Source organism: Hippopotamus amphibius, chromosome 8 (genome assembly GCF_030028045.1).
Source record: "Hippopotamus amphibius kiboko isolate mHipAmp2 chromosome 8, mHipAmp2.hap2, whole genome shotgun sequence".
In the NCBI taxonomy this organism is placed as follows: Eukaryota; Metazoa; Chordata; class Mammalia; order Artiodactyla; family Hippopotamidae; genus Hippopotamus; species Hippopotamus amphibius.
The window spans coordinates 19126982-19143088 of NC_080193.1; the positions used below are offsets into that span (position 1 = coordinate 19126982).

At 39.2% G+C, this 16107-nt stretch overlaps 1 protein-coding gene across 1 annotated transcript in view; it reads right to left on the reverse strand.

Moving 5' to 3' along the window:
• Positions 1-1857: 1857 nt before the first annotated feature.
• Positions 1858-16107, reverse strand: part of ANAPC5 (anaphase promoting complex subunit 5) — a 36517-nt gene continuing 22267 nt past the window's right edge. Inside the window, exons 11-17 of the mRNA XM_057746022.1 lie at positions 15063-15198; positions 11346-11420; positions 9130-9251; positions 8552-8659; positions 8321-8468; positions 2587-2749; positions 1858-2189 (exon numbers count right to left, since the gene is read on the reverse strand). Of these exons, the coding sequence (XP_057602005.1) occupies positions 1978-2189; positions 2587-2749; positions 8321-8468; positions 8552-8659; positions 9130-9251; positions 11346-11420; positions 15063-15198 (964 nt within the window). The 3' untranslated portion in view covers positions 1858-1977. The remainder of the gene's footprint in view (positions 2190-2586; positions 2750-8320; positions 8469-8551; positions 8660-9129; positions 9252-11345; positions 11421-15062; positions 15199-16107) is intronic.

Genomic DNA, 16107 nt, shown 5'->3' on the forward strand with positions numbered 1-16107 from the left:
CTGTTTCCACCTGCCCCAGGGCTGGAAACTTTTTAACACCAAACGTGCTGGGGAGAGTTCCCACCATGCCAAGCCATTTCTCTGTTCCCCATTGAGGATCTATCCTCAGGTCTCTGGTATAGACCCAAATGCACATTGGCTATTTGCTTTTAGTTCCCTCCTCACCAAACCCCTTCTCCATTTAACCGAATCATTGGTTCTTATACCCCTACATTAAACCACCCATAATTACACTGGTCTGATTCTTCCTTCCCCCACCAAATGCTCTACCAGGAAAAAAGCTAATTAGCTGTAACCCAGACAGTTATGAGTTTTGGGGTCACTCTGATGTTTCCAACTTTCCATTTAACCCACTATTCCTTCCTGAAGAAGCCAGGCTCCAGCCAACAAATCTAAGTCACAGATGGCAGAGAGCCAAAGACTCTTTATATTAGCTTTGGACGCAGGCCTGGCCGCGTGAACGTGCAGCAAGCTGAGAGCAGGGTCGAGCAGGAGACTTAACGGGCATGCCAATTGTGCAGTTAAACAGGGCTCTGTGTTTAGAAGGGCTCCATACATGGTTTAACGTTCTGCTTAATAGAGCCCTGATACTTTTACTTTGCACTGGGCCCCACAAATTATGTAGCTGGTCCTGGTCAGATGTGATGATGTCTGGTTTTTATGTTACCCCATCTCTTAAACTTTTTACACCGAGGCAGAGTAAGATCACTTCTTAGATTGGAAGGAGCTTAAGTACATTGACCAAAAATGACATCAGATGAGAGAATATATGGGAAGAATAGAAAGAAAATGGTAATAGTGATTACTCCCCGGGAGGAAAAATTACGTTTCACTACACAGCCTTTAACAATATTTAATTTTTACCATCTACGTATATAACCTTTCAAATAAATTTAAGGAAAGATTTTTAAACATCAACATACCAATTAGTGTCTCTCTCCACAATGAATCTTATTTTTAGAGCAGCTGTCTTTGGCCAGCGAACGAACGCACCCTAATGAGTAGGAGTTGTTTTACACAGTTTCAAAGAGCTCTGGGGATAAATTATTTCCCATCCAAAGGTTTAAATTTAACAGAGAAAGAGCCAATGATAGAAGCTGCAAAATTTGGTTGGTTCCTTGTTGCTGTTTTGGATTTGAAACGTGGGAATTTTTCTGTGAACACTGAAGGGTAAGATAAATTCACAAACAGAGCAATAACTGGCTTCTGCTTAATTGCAGGGTTGAGATATGTAAATTAGATAGTGTAATTTAAGTTGATAGCATCCACACACCTCTGAGCTTCAGACCCTTTCTCAACTTATAATCACCTTATTCATGATGAATCCCTTATCATTCTCCCTCATTTATTTAGTTAAGTAGAGAAAAAATATACCCATGCAGAAGATTTGAGAAGGCCAACACCCAGAAAGTGACTGAAATATGCTTCTTGTCATTGGTCCAAAAACCATAAAAAGATCTTTTCCTTCTTAATCTCCAGTCAGGGACTGACATGTGCTTGCAAGCACACGCAGGCCCAGCACAAGCACCAGTCCAGCAGAACAAAACAGGGAAGCTTCCAAAGGAAAATCCAAGCCTCCGAAAAGCCTGCACCAACACCCTCTAGAGATCTACCAATACCCAAAAGAGCTCTTGTCTGAGCATAGGTGCAAGATGAATTTAAACAATGGTGGAAAGTGTGCACAATTTCTAATAAGATATTGGCAACTTCGCCCAGAGAGAACATAATCTTTAACACTTGCACTAACTTATTAATAAACCAGCCATTTATTAACAAAAAGTCAGTATCCTTTGCTATCAAAAGAAAGTAAACGGAAAACAAAACAAATATATATTTTAGCAACAAAATAAGACAAACTAATCAGAATGCAGTTTATTGATAAGACAGACATCAAATACATCATTTATGTGGAGGGAGGGAGTATGAACAAGTCCAAGATCTTCTACTCTGCACAGCGGTCCAGTGGTGATGTTCTCACTAGAGAAGATTTATCAAGGGCACCCCGTGAAAGGGCAGGTCCTGATGCAGCTGCCGGAAAAGCATCGCACACCGGTTCCTCTCCTGGGTCTTCCCCAGTGTGTGGTAGAGTCTGGCCTGGAAGTAAACGACATCTCTGATCTGCTCTTTGCAGTCGACCTTTGCAAAATAGTTCTTGGCTTCATTGAGGTTCTCAATGGCAGCTTCCAGAGCTGATGGAAAATGGAGAAAATACCACACATATTTAACTCAATGCTTCACATACAGTTTTCAAAACTTAATGTCTATTTTTATTGATTTAACATGTACCAGAAACATTTATATTCTACTTTTTGAGAAGAAAACAACAACAACAACAAAAAACAACCCACTAGGTTTTTAGTCCCGATTTCCAGCCTTGCAACTAGTTCTATAGGGTTAAAATAACAATTCACTTGCCCTCAACCTTCATGCAAGCATGCAAGTGAAAGCTGCATGAAATTTTAACATACATTTGTGAACACTCAAAACTTAAATACTGACCCAAATTTAATGTCTTTTCTTCTGGGTCCTAAATTTTACAAGTTTTCTGTGGTAGTATTACCTAACAATCTTTGTATGGTTTCCTACCTTCTGCTTTCTTCAGTGGCTCATAGGAAGCTGCTGAAGCCACCTGGCACTTGGCCACCAAGAACATGGCTAGGCCTTTGTCCAGGACAGCGCCGTCAGCCAAGATGGGCTCAATGGCCATGTGGAGAAGACTTAAGGCCTGTTCTGGGATTCCAAGGATGAGCTGAAAAAGAAACATCATGGCACTGAACACACCCACACCCATGGCCACTATAGGAAGGGCTTGCTTTCTGGCTCTTCTCTCCTGAATGGCAATGTCTGGCTTACTTTCTCCCCTCGACATGTACTATCTTTAATGTGCACCACATTCTTAGGAAACATAATGTGACAATCTGATTTCAGATTACAATAGAAAAAGAAGGGAATAGATATTTACACTGTGGAAAGGCTTCTGTCTTTTTTTTGTTTTTTTAATATATTTATTTATTTATTTTATTGGCTTTCTTTTTAGTCGTGGTGAGTAGGGGCTACTCTTCGCTGTGGTGCACAGGCTCTTCATTGCCGTGGCTTGTTGCGGAGCACAGGCTCTAGGTGCGTGGGCTTCAGTAGTTGCAGCACTTGGGCTCAATAGTTGTGGCTCACCGGCTCTAAAGCGCAGGCTTAATAGTTGCGGCACATGGGCTTAGTTGCTCCGCGGCATGTGGGATCTTCCTGCAGCAGGGATCGAACCCATGTCCCCTGCATTGGCAGGCAGATTCTCAACCATTACGCCACCTAGGAAGCCCAAGGCTTCTGTCTTTACAAAAATCTTTTACACTGATGATTCAAAAAGGTTGAACTAGCTGTGTAAGAATCACTAGGAGAAAAGGGACCATTTTTTTTTTTTTAATTTTTTTGGGGGTACACCAGGTTCAATCAACTGTTTTTATACACATATCCCCATATTCCCTCCCTTCCTTGACGCCCCCCGGGACCATTTTTGAAAAACTCAAAAATATATGGTAAAACAAACAAGGGTACACTAGAAACATCCATTTAAAACAAAAGAAACAGTAATAAAGGAACAAAAAAGATGTAAGAAACAGAAAAGTATAGCAAAATAGAAGTAAATCCTTTCAAATCCGTAATTATATTAAAAATAAATGGATTAAACCTGTCAATTAAAAGGAAGAGATTGGCAGAACAGATTTTTACAAATATGATATAACTATATGCTATCCATAAGAGATGTACTTTAGATTAAAAGACATAAAGAGGCTGAAAGTAAAAGGACAGTAAAAAAGATATTCCATGTAAACAGTAACCAAAAGAGTGCTGGACTGAGTATATTAATATCAGACAAAATAGATTTTAAGTCGAAAACTGTAACAAGAGGCAAAGAGGGACATTATATACTGATAAAGGGCCAATTCATCAAGAAGAGACAACAATTAAAAACATATATACACCAAACAACAGAACCCCAAAATACATGAAACAAAAACTGACAGACCTGAAGGGAGAAACAGTTCAACAATAATAGTTTCAGAGTTCAATACTCTACTTTCAATAATTGGATAGAAAACTACACAGGAGATCAGCAACGAAACAGAAGACTGGAACGAGACTATAAACCAACTAGCCCAACAGTATACTCATAAATAACCAAAGGGTCAAAGAAGAAGTCACAAGGGAAATTAGAAAATACTTTGAGAGGAACAAAACCACAACATACCAAAACTTATGGGATGCAGTGAAAACCTATGGGATACAGAGCTCAGAGGAAAATTTACAGCTGTAAAAGCAAATATTAAAAAATAAAAGAATCTCAAATCAATAAACTAAACTTCCATCTTAAGAAACTAGAAAAAGAAGAGCAAGCTAAACCCGAAGTTAACAGAGGTAAAGAAATAATAAAGGTTAGAGTAAAGTTAAACAAAATAGAGAACACAAAAACAAGTCATTGAAACTAAAAGGTGGTTCTTTGAAAAGATCAAGAAAATTAACAAACAGACTGAGGAAGAAAAAAAAAAAGACTCAAATGACAAAAGTCAGGAATCAAGGTGGGGACTTAACTATCAACCTTATAGAAATAAAGAGGATTATATGAGAATACTATGAACAACTATATGGCAACAAATTAGATAAATTAGATGAATGAACAAATTTCTAGAAAAACACAAACTATCAAACCTGATTCAAGAAGAAACAGAAAATTTGAATAGACCAAGTAAAAAGGATGAATGCAGTAACCAAAAACACTTCCAACACAGAAAAGCCCAGGACCAAACAGCTTCACTGGTGAATTCTATCAAACATTTAAAGAAGAATCAGCATCAATCCTTCTCAAATTCTTCCAAAAATAGAAGAGAAGAGTTAAGAAAATTTCCTAACTCACTCTGTGAGACCACATTATTATCCTAATACCAAAGCAGAGAATATCACAAGAAAACCACAGACCAATATTCCTTGTGAATACAGATGCAAAAATTCTCAACAAATACTGGCAAACCAAATCCAGCAGCATATTAAAAGGATCATAGACTATAACCAAGTAGGATTTATCCCAGGAATGCAACAGTACTTCAACACACAAAAATCAATCAGTGTAATACACCATATTAACAGAATGAAGGAAAAAACCCATACGATCATCTCAATTGATACAGAAAAAGCCTTTGACAAAAATTCAACATCCTGTCATGATAAAAACATTCATCAAACTAGGAGCAAAAGGGAGCTTCCTCGAAGTAATAATGGTGCATCTATGAAAAGCCCACAGCTAACACCATATTTAATGATGAAAGACTAAAAATCTTCCCCCCCTAAGAAAAGGAGCAAAAACAAGGAAGTTCACTCTTGTCACTTCTATTCACACTGTACTGGAAATTCTACACAGGGCAGTTAGGCAAAAAATAGAAATAAAGGGCATTCAAATTGGAATGGAAGAAGTAAAACTCTATTTCCCGATGACATGATTTTATACATAGAAAACTCTAAAGAATCCTCAAAAACCTCTAACAGGTAATAAGTTCAGCAAAGCTGCAGGATATAAGATCAATATACACTAGTGATAAACAATCCAAAAATGAAATCAACTTTTAAGATTCCATTTATAATAGCATCAAAAATAATAAAATACTTAGGAATAAATTTAACTAAAAAACTGCAAGAATTATACACTGAAAACTTGAAAATACTGTTGAAAGAAACTAAAGAAGATCTAAATTAAAAAAAAAAAAAAAGAAGACCTAAATAGAGGACATCCTATGTTAATGGATTGGAATAATGTTAATAATAATAATAATAATAATAATAATAATAATGCTAAGATGGCAGTACTCTCCAAATTGGTCTATGGAGTCAATGCAATCCCTATCAAAATTCCAAATATCATGTTTGCTGAAAAAGACAAGCTGATTCTAAAATTTATATGGAATTGCAAGAGAATATTGATAGGTAAAACAATCTTGAAAAAGAACAAAGCTGAAGGACTCTTACTTCCTGATTTCAAACTTACTACAAAGCTACAGTAATCAAAATGGTGTGGTACTAGCATAAGGACAGATATATAGATCAGTGGAATAGAATTGAGAGTCCAGAAATAAAACTATACACCCACGATCAACTGATTTTCAACAAGGGAGCCAAGATCATTCAATGGGAAGAGAATAGTCTTTTCAATAAACAATGCTAGGACAACTGAATATCCATGTGCAAAAGAGCGAAGTTGGACTCCTACCTCACACCATATACAAAAATTAACTCAAAATGGATTAAAGACCTAAATGTTAGGGCTAAAACTCAGAAGGAAACACAAGTGTAAATCTTCATGACCTTGGATTAGGCAATGGTTTCTTAAGTAGGATACCAAAAGCACAAACAAGATTAAAAAAGGGTAAACTTGAACATCATCAAAATAAAAAACTTTCATGCATCAAAGGACATTATCAAGAAAGTGAAAAGACAACCCAGAGAATGGGTCAAAATATTTGCTCATCACATATCTGATAAGGGTCTAGCATCCAGAATATATAAAAAGCCCTTACAACTGAACACTAAAAAGACAACCCAATTTAAAAATGGGTAAAGGACTTAGACATTTCTCCAGGAACATACACAAATGGCTCAATACACACATGAAAAGATGCTCAGTATCATTACTTATTAGGGAAATGCAAATCAAAGCCACTATGAGATATAACTTCACATTAATAAAATGCAAAATAATGAGTGCTGACAAAGATATAGAGAAAGTGGGACCTTCATACACTGCTGGTGAGAATATGAGATGGTGTAGCCACAGTGGAAAAGTTTGGTGGTTCCACAAAAAGTTAAATAAAGAATTATATGACCCAGCAATCCCACTGTTAAGTATACCCAAGAGAAATGAAAACATATATCCAGACAAAAACTTGCACATGAATGTTTAGAGCTATCTGTAATAGTCAAAAGGTGGGGACAACCCAAATGTCCATCAACTGGATAAACAAAATGTAGTGTATCCACTGAATGGAATATTATTGAGCCATTAAAAGGAATCTAGAATTGACTGACACATGCTACAACATGAATGAACCCTGAAAACATTATGCTAAGTGAAGAAGCCAGAAACAAAGACCACATACTGTATGATCCCATTTATATGAAATGTCCAGAATAGGCAAACCCACAGAGACAGAAAATAGATTAGTGGTTGCCAGGGGCAGGAGGGAGAGGGGAACGGCGAATGACTGCTTTAAAAAAATGGGTCTGGGGTTTCTATTTGGTGTGATGAAAATATTCTAGAATTAGAAGGTGGTGATGGTTGCAAAACAATGTAAAATATTCTAAAAACCACTGAACTGTATGCTTTAAAATGGTAAACTTTATGTTATGTGAATTTTATCTTAAGAAAAAAAAATCACTGGGGAAGCTGGTAAGGAAAATAGATTCCTAGGCTCCTCCCCTAGAGATTCTGACTCTGTAGGTTTGAGGTAAGGCCAGATATGTAGATATTTTTTAAATCGCCCCGATAACGCTTATGCATAGCTGGGGGAACCTCTGCTTTAGTTACTAAATTCTTCCAGTAAGTTAAAAATTCATTCATTTAATAAATATTTATTAAAAACCTATTATGTGTGGATCCTACTAGGTACCAGAGAGTATAGCAGGGAAAAAACAGTCCCTTCTTCTCATGGTCTTTACATTCTACAGGGAGAAAACAGAAAACAAAAGTAAAATATGATTTAATTTCCAAAACCTTTCAACAAACACATGACTTCCTCATTTCCCTTATTCATTCTCCTGTTAAATCGAGCACAGCTCTGGGCCGGCTAAGTCATTAATATGATGCAAGTGTCCTCAACCAAGAGGCGCTTCCTCCTTAGTAAATACACAGCTCAGTAAAGCCAGAGCCACTGGGAGGTGTCAGCTTGTCACCAAGTTCACAACTCCATACTTCCATGGAAGGCTTTCAAAATGAGACTGCATTGCTACATTTCAATATTAAGAAGCTGCTGCATGACAAAGGGAGATCAACTCGATGACTGGTGATGATTTAGAGGGGTGGGATAGGGAGGGTGGGAAGGAGTCACGCGGGAGGGAGGGGATATGGGGATATATGTATAAATACAGCTGATTCACTTTGTTGTACAGCAGAAACTGGTACAACAGTGTAAAGCAATTATACTCCAATAAAGAGCTAAAAAAACAAAACAAACAAAAAAACAAAGAAGCAAAAGTTCATTATTATCCTTTTCAAATCCAAAGAGTAGTAACAGACTCAGCAGTTCTTGAACACAAGTATGTGCTATAAAAACAGAGATCAGCTTACCTGGGCAAAAGCCAAGTTCAGCACTGTTTTGGAGGCCAAATGCTGCAACCGGTACTCCTTGGAGAGAGCCAGAGCCTGCAGGAGCACAGGCAGCGCGATGGTCGGGGAGGAAGATCGCCAGTACAGCTCTGCCACAGACAGCAGGACACTGCCCACAAAGAGGAAGACACGGGATGAGAATAACCAGCACGAAGTACCACCTAGGTGAGATGCACAAAAGCCCTCCCTTACCTGATCACCATTTCTGTATTCCTGATTTTCTGACAATGAACCAACAATTTTTGTAAAAGCTTGTGCGCCTCTGACATTTGGTTCTGAGCTTGTAGTACAATTGCTTTTCTGACACAGAAACAAAATAAACAAGAATGATTATGTTGAGGTTTTTCAAGGGTTATAAGCAGAGTCACTTACAGGGTTAGAATCGTTAGAATCTCTATTTTCTCAATTAGACTGTAAACCTCCCAAGGGGAATAACTGTCTGATATAATTTTTGTTAAGAAAAAAACAAGTGTGTGTGTGAGCGCACACACACACACACACACACACACACACGAAAAATGTCTGAAATTGTAGGTAGCAGTATCTACTATTATCTCTGGGTGATACTTAACTTTCTCCATTCTGCTTATTTGTATTTTCTAATGGCCTGTAATAAATAGGTAATAAACAGAGAAAAAGAAGTTTTTTTCTTAAGCTAAAGTTTTTTTCTTAAGCTAAAGCTAATAAATTAAGTCACACACAAAACAAATAAGAATAAAGCCATTTGAGAATTACTTCACTCTGGGGTTGGAGTTTTCAAAATTTCTTACCTATATACACCCTCTATGCTATTAAGAGCTGTGATTCCTGTAACAAGTGAATCAGCCAAGTGATATTTGCCATCATTCATTGCTCTGTCAAACTGTATTTTTTGATCACACAGCATCCACAACTAATAAGAAACAAAACAAAAAACAAAAATAGAATGGCAGATATTCACCTCATTGATCAACAGAAATATAAAAATATTTTGGCTTGCTTAGCAAATATCCTTACAATTCACACACTTTTTTTTTTTTGATTAAAAAAATTTTTTAAATATTTCAACTATGTGAAAAAGCACTAAGAATAAAATAACAAACATGTGGCAACCACCAACTCTGAAATCGCAACATTTTGCTTTATTTGCTTCAGATACTATTACTTGTTATTGAGGTCCTTTGCAAATTCCATTTTCCTATCTCTGTTTTCAAGCGAAGCACTTGATTTGTTGTGCATCATTTCCAATCATTTTTTTAAAGAATTTTTTTAAAATGAGTGATCTGTGATGATTATTTATTTATTTATTTAATTTGCCGCATGGTATGTGAAATCTTAGCTCCCCGACCAGGGACTGAACCCTCACCCCTTGCATCGGAAGTGTGGAGTCTTAACCACTGGACCACCAGGGAGGTCCCCCCAATCATGTTTTTATACTTTTACAAAGTATCTGCTTATCCTTAAATAACATATGGTATTAAAAAAAACATACAGTATAATCTTACATGTTTTTAAACTTTGTATAAATAAATAGTATCATACTGTATGCATCCTTTGACAACTTGCTTTTAAGCTCTACTTTATTCTGGAGGAGACTTACACATGTTAGTACAAGTAGTTCTAGTTCATTCCTTTCCACTGATGAATAGTTTTCAGTTGTATGAATATGCAACCACTTATCTATTCTCGTGTTGATGGATATTTAGGTAGTTCCAGTTCCTCACTCTTCTGAACAATGCTGCAGCAAACACTCTCCTACATCACCCTTGTGCAATAATTATCTTGGGTATACAATAAACAGTGGAAAAGCTGGGCTGTAGGACATACACACCTTCTCCTTAACACAGTGACACAGTGCCCATTTATTCTTCAAATGGGTCACACCAGTTTACACTCCCCACAGGTGGTGTATGACATTATTCATTGTTCCATATGCTCACCAACCACTAGTGGTGTCAGATATTTTACTTTTGGCCAATCTGATGGGTATGAAATATCTCATTATTTTTTCATTTGTATTTACCTTGATCAATAGGTTGAACATATTTTTATCTCTTTATCAGCCATACATATTTTTTCTAGAATGTAAGTTCAATTGTGTGTGTCTCTCTTTTTTTTTTTCCCACTGTGTAACTTCTTAAAAAATGGCTAGAACTGTAACTGAAACTGCTCCATCACATTAGCAATACTACAGAACCAGGCTTAATTCTCTTTTTCCCCACAGCATCCTTGGGTGCTAGCTTCTACTTTGTTTGCTTACCACTTCTCCGTCTGAGTACTCTGAATTCAGATCACAGCCTGCTGAAAGCAGCAATGAGATCCCAGCACAGCTCATAAGCAGATGGGCATTCACACCATATCTAATGGGGGGGGGGGGTGGGCCAACAACCTATGTGAATGGCAGTCCCCCACCCCCACCCCGGGACCAACAGTAGGAGATGCCCAGGTCATGGTCTCTCATGATTTCAAATTCCATAATCATCTGAAGACTAAACTTGGTAAGGGGAGGAAGAGAAATAGTTTTGTTGGCCCCAACAATGATGGAAATTGGTGCAACAAGGAACAGAGCACCTAGGACTGCTTTATAAAGTTCTTTCCCTCTGGATACAATATCTTCCCAAAAGGTTATTCAATTCTGGGAGGAAAAGGTTAGAGCTGCTAAGTAGGAAAAGACAGAGTAACAAAACAGAGACCTAATTCTTTATCAAAGGATGCTGACGATTTCTTTTCTTATTCCCATAGTTAGAGATGTGAGGAATACTAATTTAAAACCATGAAGACAGGAATGAAAAGAAGCACCCCACTTTAATCTTTTCTCAGAGTTTATTTCTCAACCTTCTTGAACACATCTTGCAGTCTCCTATGTTGACCTCAAAGCACAGATGTCACAGAAAGGAACCAAGACGTGAGAGGCTGAGAGGAGACTCAAAAATATTCTATTTTGACAATAATACAGCAAAAATGGTCTTTTCAAAAATAAATCGATGGCACACAAAAGGCAGGTTACCTGAGCATGCTGACTGTTAGGTGGGAATCGCTCCTTCAAGTGCTTTAACACTTCCGAAGCTGCAGCGAAACAGCCCTAAAATAGAAAGCCACGATTTGTTTAGCACACCTGTGCTGACACCACACCTGCTGTCCCACTCACAGGACGTCAATATGACTCACCTGTTCTTGGTGCAGCAACCTGGATGACCCTAGGCGGAGACTGTCAAATATTAAAGGGCCATTTTTTTTAGGCTCTAATGTATTTCACTTGTACTTAAAAAAAAATTTTTTTTAATTACACATGTAATATATGTTCACTCTAGGAAAAAACTTACAAAATACACGTGAAAAGTGAGGAAAAAGGCAAATTACTTTTAATCCCACCAAAGATAATCACGGTACTTTCTCGGCACAGCTCCTTCTGAATTTCCCATATTCACATAAATATAAAACATGTAAGTATTCCAAAAATAGGTATACATACCATTTTCGTAAATCACCTATAGCACTATTTACCACATGGTAGGCACTCAATAAATATTTTTTGAATGAATGAATCTTTCCAGTGTCAACAAATACAAACCTATACATAACAGTATTCTTTTTAATTTAACTTTTTACTTTATTCTTAAATGCTACTTTATTCTATCATTATTTTGTTTTTGTTTATTTGTTTGTTTGTTTTTTGGCCATGCTGCATGGCATGTGGGATCTTGAGGTTCCCTGACCAGGGATCGAACCCATGCCCCCTGCAGTGGAAGTGTGGTGTCTTAACCACTGGACCACCAGGGAAGTCCCTATACATCATAGTATTTTATTAGGTAAATAAATTATAGTCCATCAAAATAATCTCCTAGTTTAGGATATTTTGATTGTTTCCATTTTTTTTCCATTTTAAAAAAGCTAGAATGATTATCTCAGTGCATACATCTTTACATACTTGTCCAATTATTTCCTCAGGATAATACTTAGAATTGCTGGGCTAAATGGTAGGCACTTTTAAGCTTTTTGATACATATCTTACTAAGTTACCATACAGAAATGTACCAAGTATTTTTATACCAGCATTCTACACCTTTCTCCTCCCTTGATATTTAAGCTTCTTTGCCTATTTGGTGAAAACTGGTTATTTCACTGTATTAATTTGAATTTCTTTAATGACTAGATTGAAATTTTTTCATGTTTTATAGTCATTTATGTTTTTTCTGTGAATACAAGCTCCTGTCTTTTTTATACTCTTATACTGTTAGAATGTCTACCTTATTAACCCCAAAAGCTTTTTGATTTGTCCCAATCCTTTGATTAGGTAATATATCTTCAGCAATAGAGAAGCTCAGACCACAAGTGAACTCACTTGAAGTGAATTAAGTGGAAAGTACATTGAATTACAACAAAAGATCATTAATCTTTTTATTCTTGTGATTTTTAACTGGTCAATCTTGCCAATTCTTTTCATGCCTACCATAGAGAGTTGGGCATGTGGATCTAGGTGGCTGTCAAACCTTCAGGCCAAGTAGAGAGAACAGTGCACACTTGGCAGTACTCCCCTAAAACGTCCCCGTTGTGACCTGCCATTTTCTGAGGCTGGGAGAGGAATGTGACACCATGAACCAGAATTAGGCAGAAAGAGCAAAGGGGGCAGGCTCTCTTAGCACTTCCTCTGGGCTGCAGGAGGAAGCTCGCATACAGCAGTTCAGCCCCCATAACTTCTTTATAGGTTCACCCAAGCCCCAGTCACTGCCAGAGCAAAGTGCAGCATCCAGTTTATCTGGAGATCAATTTCAGGACACAACTTGAAGCACACACAAAGGAAATAAAAGATCAAATAGAAACTCATGATAAAACTGCCTTTGCCGCCATTGGCCAAGCTTAATTTCACAGGTGTAAGTCTAACCTGTGTAATTGAAAATGAGTCATCAGCCCACTGGATTTATCTACATGGTCGATGTTCTAACACTAGAAAGTTCTTCTAAGGCAGGTTGAGGAGAGGTGGGGAAAGAGACTGAATTGAAATAAAGCAGCCACTGGCTGTCTTCTAGCTGTGCAATTAGAGGCTTCCTAGCACATCCATTGGAGCCAGGCAATGATGGGGTCAGCACATCTTCCACATAAGCCCAGAAATGAAAGGGCCTTGGGGGGGGGGTGGGGAGTGGGGGTGGAGGGAGACAGAAAGATTAATGCAGATCCAAAGAGCATGGTTACTTTTCAGGTCTTACCCCTGGGAAAAATCACAGGACTATTAACAACTGGCCTTGGAGAAAGTTTCAAGGCTAAAGAATTGAGCCAAGACCAAATTTTTGTAAAGCAGTTCTCCATTCCAGTAGGAAAAGAAATAATTTCTATCCTACATCACTCAAAGAGAACCACAGGGAAGTTGCTCGACTGTTTGAGGAATCCTACTTGAAAAAGTCACAAGGGGACACTTTAAATGGGTGAATTGTATGGCATGCGAATTATATCTCAATAAAATTGTTGGGGGAAAAGTCAGCATGAGGCTTACACCAAATACCTAACTGAATGTTCACCGACTAATTTATTACAAACGCTCTGCTTAACCAAGGCACCAGCAGGGGAAAAGAATCGATGTTAAAGAGGTTCCAGAACCATTACGAGGGGGGAAAAGAAAGTCCAAGAACGCGATTAATGTGCAACGTTCCTGGAGGAAAGCAAACAGCAGGACCAGCTGGGCTGCTGTTCTGGTGTCAGAGAGCTTGGGCACTGCTTCCCAGGTACAGGCAGAACGCAGCGGATGGAGGTGCAGGCAGACACCATCAGCCAGAGCCCGCCACGCCCTTCGTTTACACAGCCACCTAGAGGACTGTAAGATGCTAAGGTATGTCTAGTAGGCAGAAGTGTTTATAGACTTCTGCAAGGGGCAGAGACCACTCAAAGATCTTTAGCCTGAGGATTAAGGAATACTGAGTGTTATGATGCAACCTAACGATCATTATCGTACCACAAAGAGGTAGAGAAAATAACATGATTAGGGAAATGTACTTATAGCAAGGCAGTCATTAGTGAGTTAGAGGGCTCTAGATAAGAACTTTCCCCGACCTTTTCCCATGAAAGAAGATATTTTTGAGCAAAGGGGAAAGAAAGCCAAGAGCAGCATGAGGGACCCTTTAATCAATACTCTATAAAGAGAACTGTGTAAAATTACTTGGGCTGTAAGTCAAGGTTATGCCCTATTCCCACTGTCTTTCTTTGGAGTCAATCAGACTTGGGTTGAAGATCTGACACTGACATCTACTGGCTGTGGGTATGGGCTTAGCTCCCTGGAACTCAGTTTCTTTTCTGTGAGATAGGGATATAATACAGCTGATGTTATGGGGCTACTGTAAGGGATCAGGAAGACAACACATGTAAATCACTAAGCACAGGGCCCGCACAGCACAAAGGTACAAGAAACCTTAGCTATTATCCTTTTAGCTGTACTCTTATCATGTTCTTCCCTTTCCCACAAATATACACAGATCTACTACCCTAAATTTCAAAGACTCCTTTTTATTCCATTTGTTACACAGAAATAGCCGACCTCTTATTCCCTTCTGAAAGAGATCCCAAGCTCAACAAACCTTGCAGACTCCACACCCAGTCCATTTCTACTGGTGGGATTTCACCCTTTCAGCCACCTGCATCCAACCAGACCTGTCCAGTGCTTTTCTCCAGCACTAGAGGAAAGAAATGGCGGAGCCTGCATCGCTCCAGAAGCATGCTGGCCCGGCCACCTGCCTACCTGCTCCGCGTGCAGCTCGGCGAGGTGGCAGAGCGCCACGGCAAACGACTCTGTGTTGTTCTGCTGCACACCCGCGTTCACAGACTCCAGGCTGTTCATGCTCAGCAACATCTGGGCTTGCTGCAGGGCCATGGTGCTGGGGAGCAGACGAACAGGAACCCCTGTCAGTCAAGAGGCCCAGGCTGCCCCTCGGCCACACCCTGCAGTTACCTTGAGTGGAAGCAGGAGAAGGATCAGCCCCCCTGCAGGCTCTGGCTTCGTGGGAGCAGCTGCCTCCCAATACCAGCTCTCCTGTCCTCGGGGCAAGGAGAGCAGAAAGCATCCTGGATGTGCAGCCCCAAAGGACACATGTAGTGGTTACGGCACAACTGGTAGCTCCAAGCTCCAGACCATTGCCACAGCCCCCTGTAATTTTCCCTGTGGTCACAGTATGTTAATTAGTTTTCACGGGTAAATTCAGACCCGATGCCATCCTGGCACCGGCTGCTCTGGCAGTGGAAGCAGTGGCCAGTGTCTGCAGCTGTTTCAGACCACATCGTGCCAAAAATTATTTCAAGTACAAAAACAAGACTGATAAAATAGGCGCTTCCTTTCATTATTGAATTCCTAGAAATAGCAGATTGTCTATGTGAGAGGTGAGGCAGCTCCAGGATTAAAAATCTGGTTCAAAGTATATTTCCAAGCTAAAGGAGGCTAAATGAGAATTACACACAAAGCTGGAGACAGTCCAGAGGACACATCCTGGTTAAGAGAGAAGCAATTTTCTTTACATAATAGCTTTGGGGTTAAGGGGGTGCTCGACTTGAGTGACCACGGCCCATGCCTCCTGGGAACGGGAAGAGAGGTTCCCACCTCAGAGCCGGGGGCATGGTGCTTGGAGTCAGAGGACCTGGGCTTGAATCTGGGCTCTGTCACTTGTTAACTCATTTGTGATCTGGGGCAGATCAGATGTGTGAACCTTGTCCTGTGAATCCTAGAGTGACGATCCCCACCCCCCACCCCATTACCTCCCATAGCAGCTGAGAGGAGTAAAAAGAAATGAGCA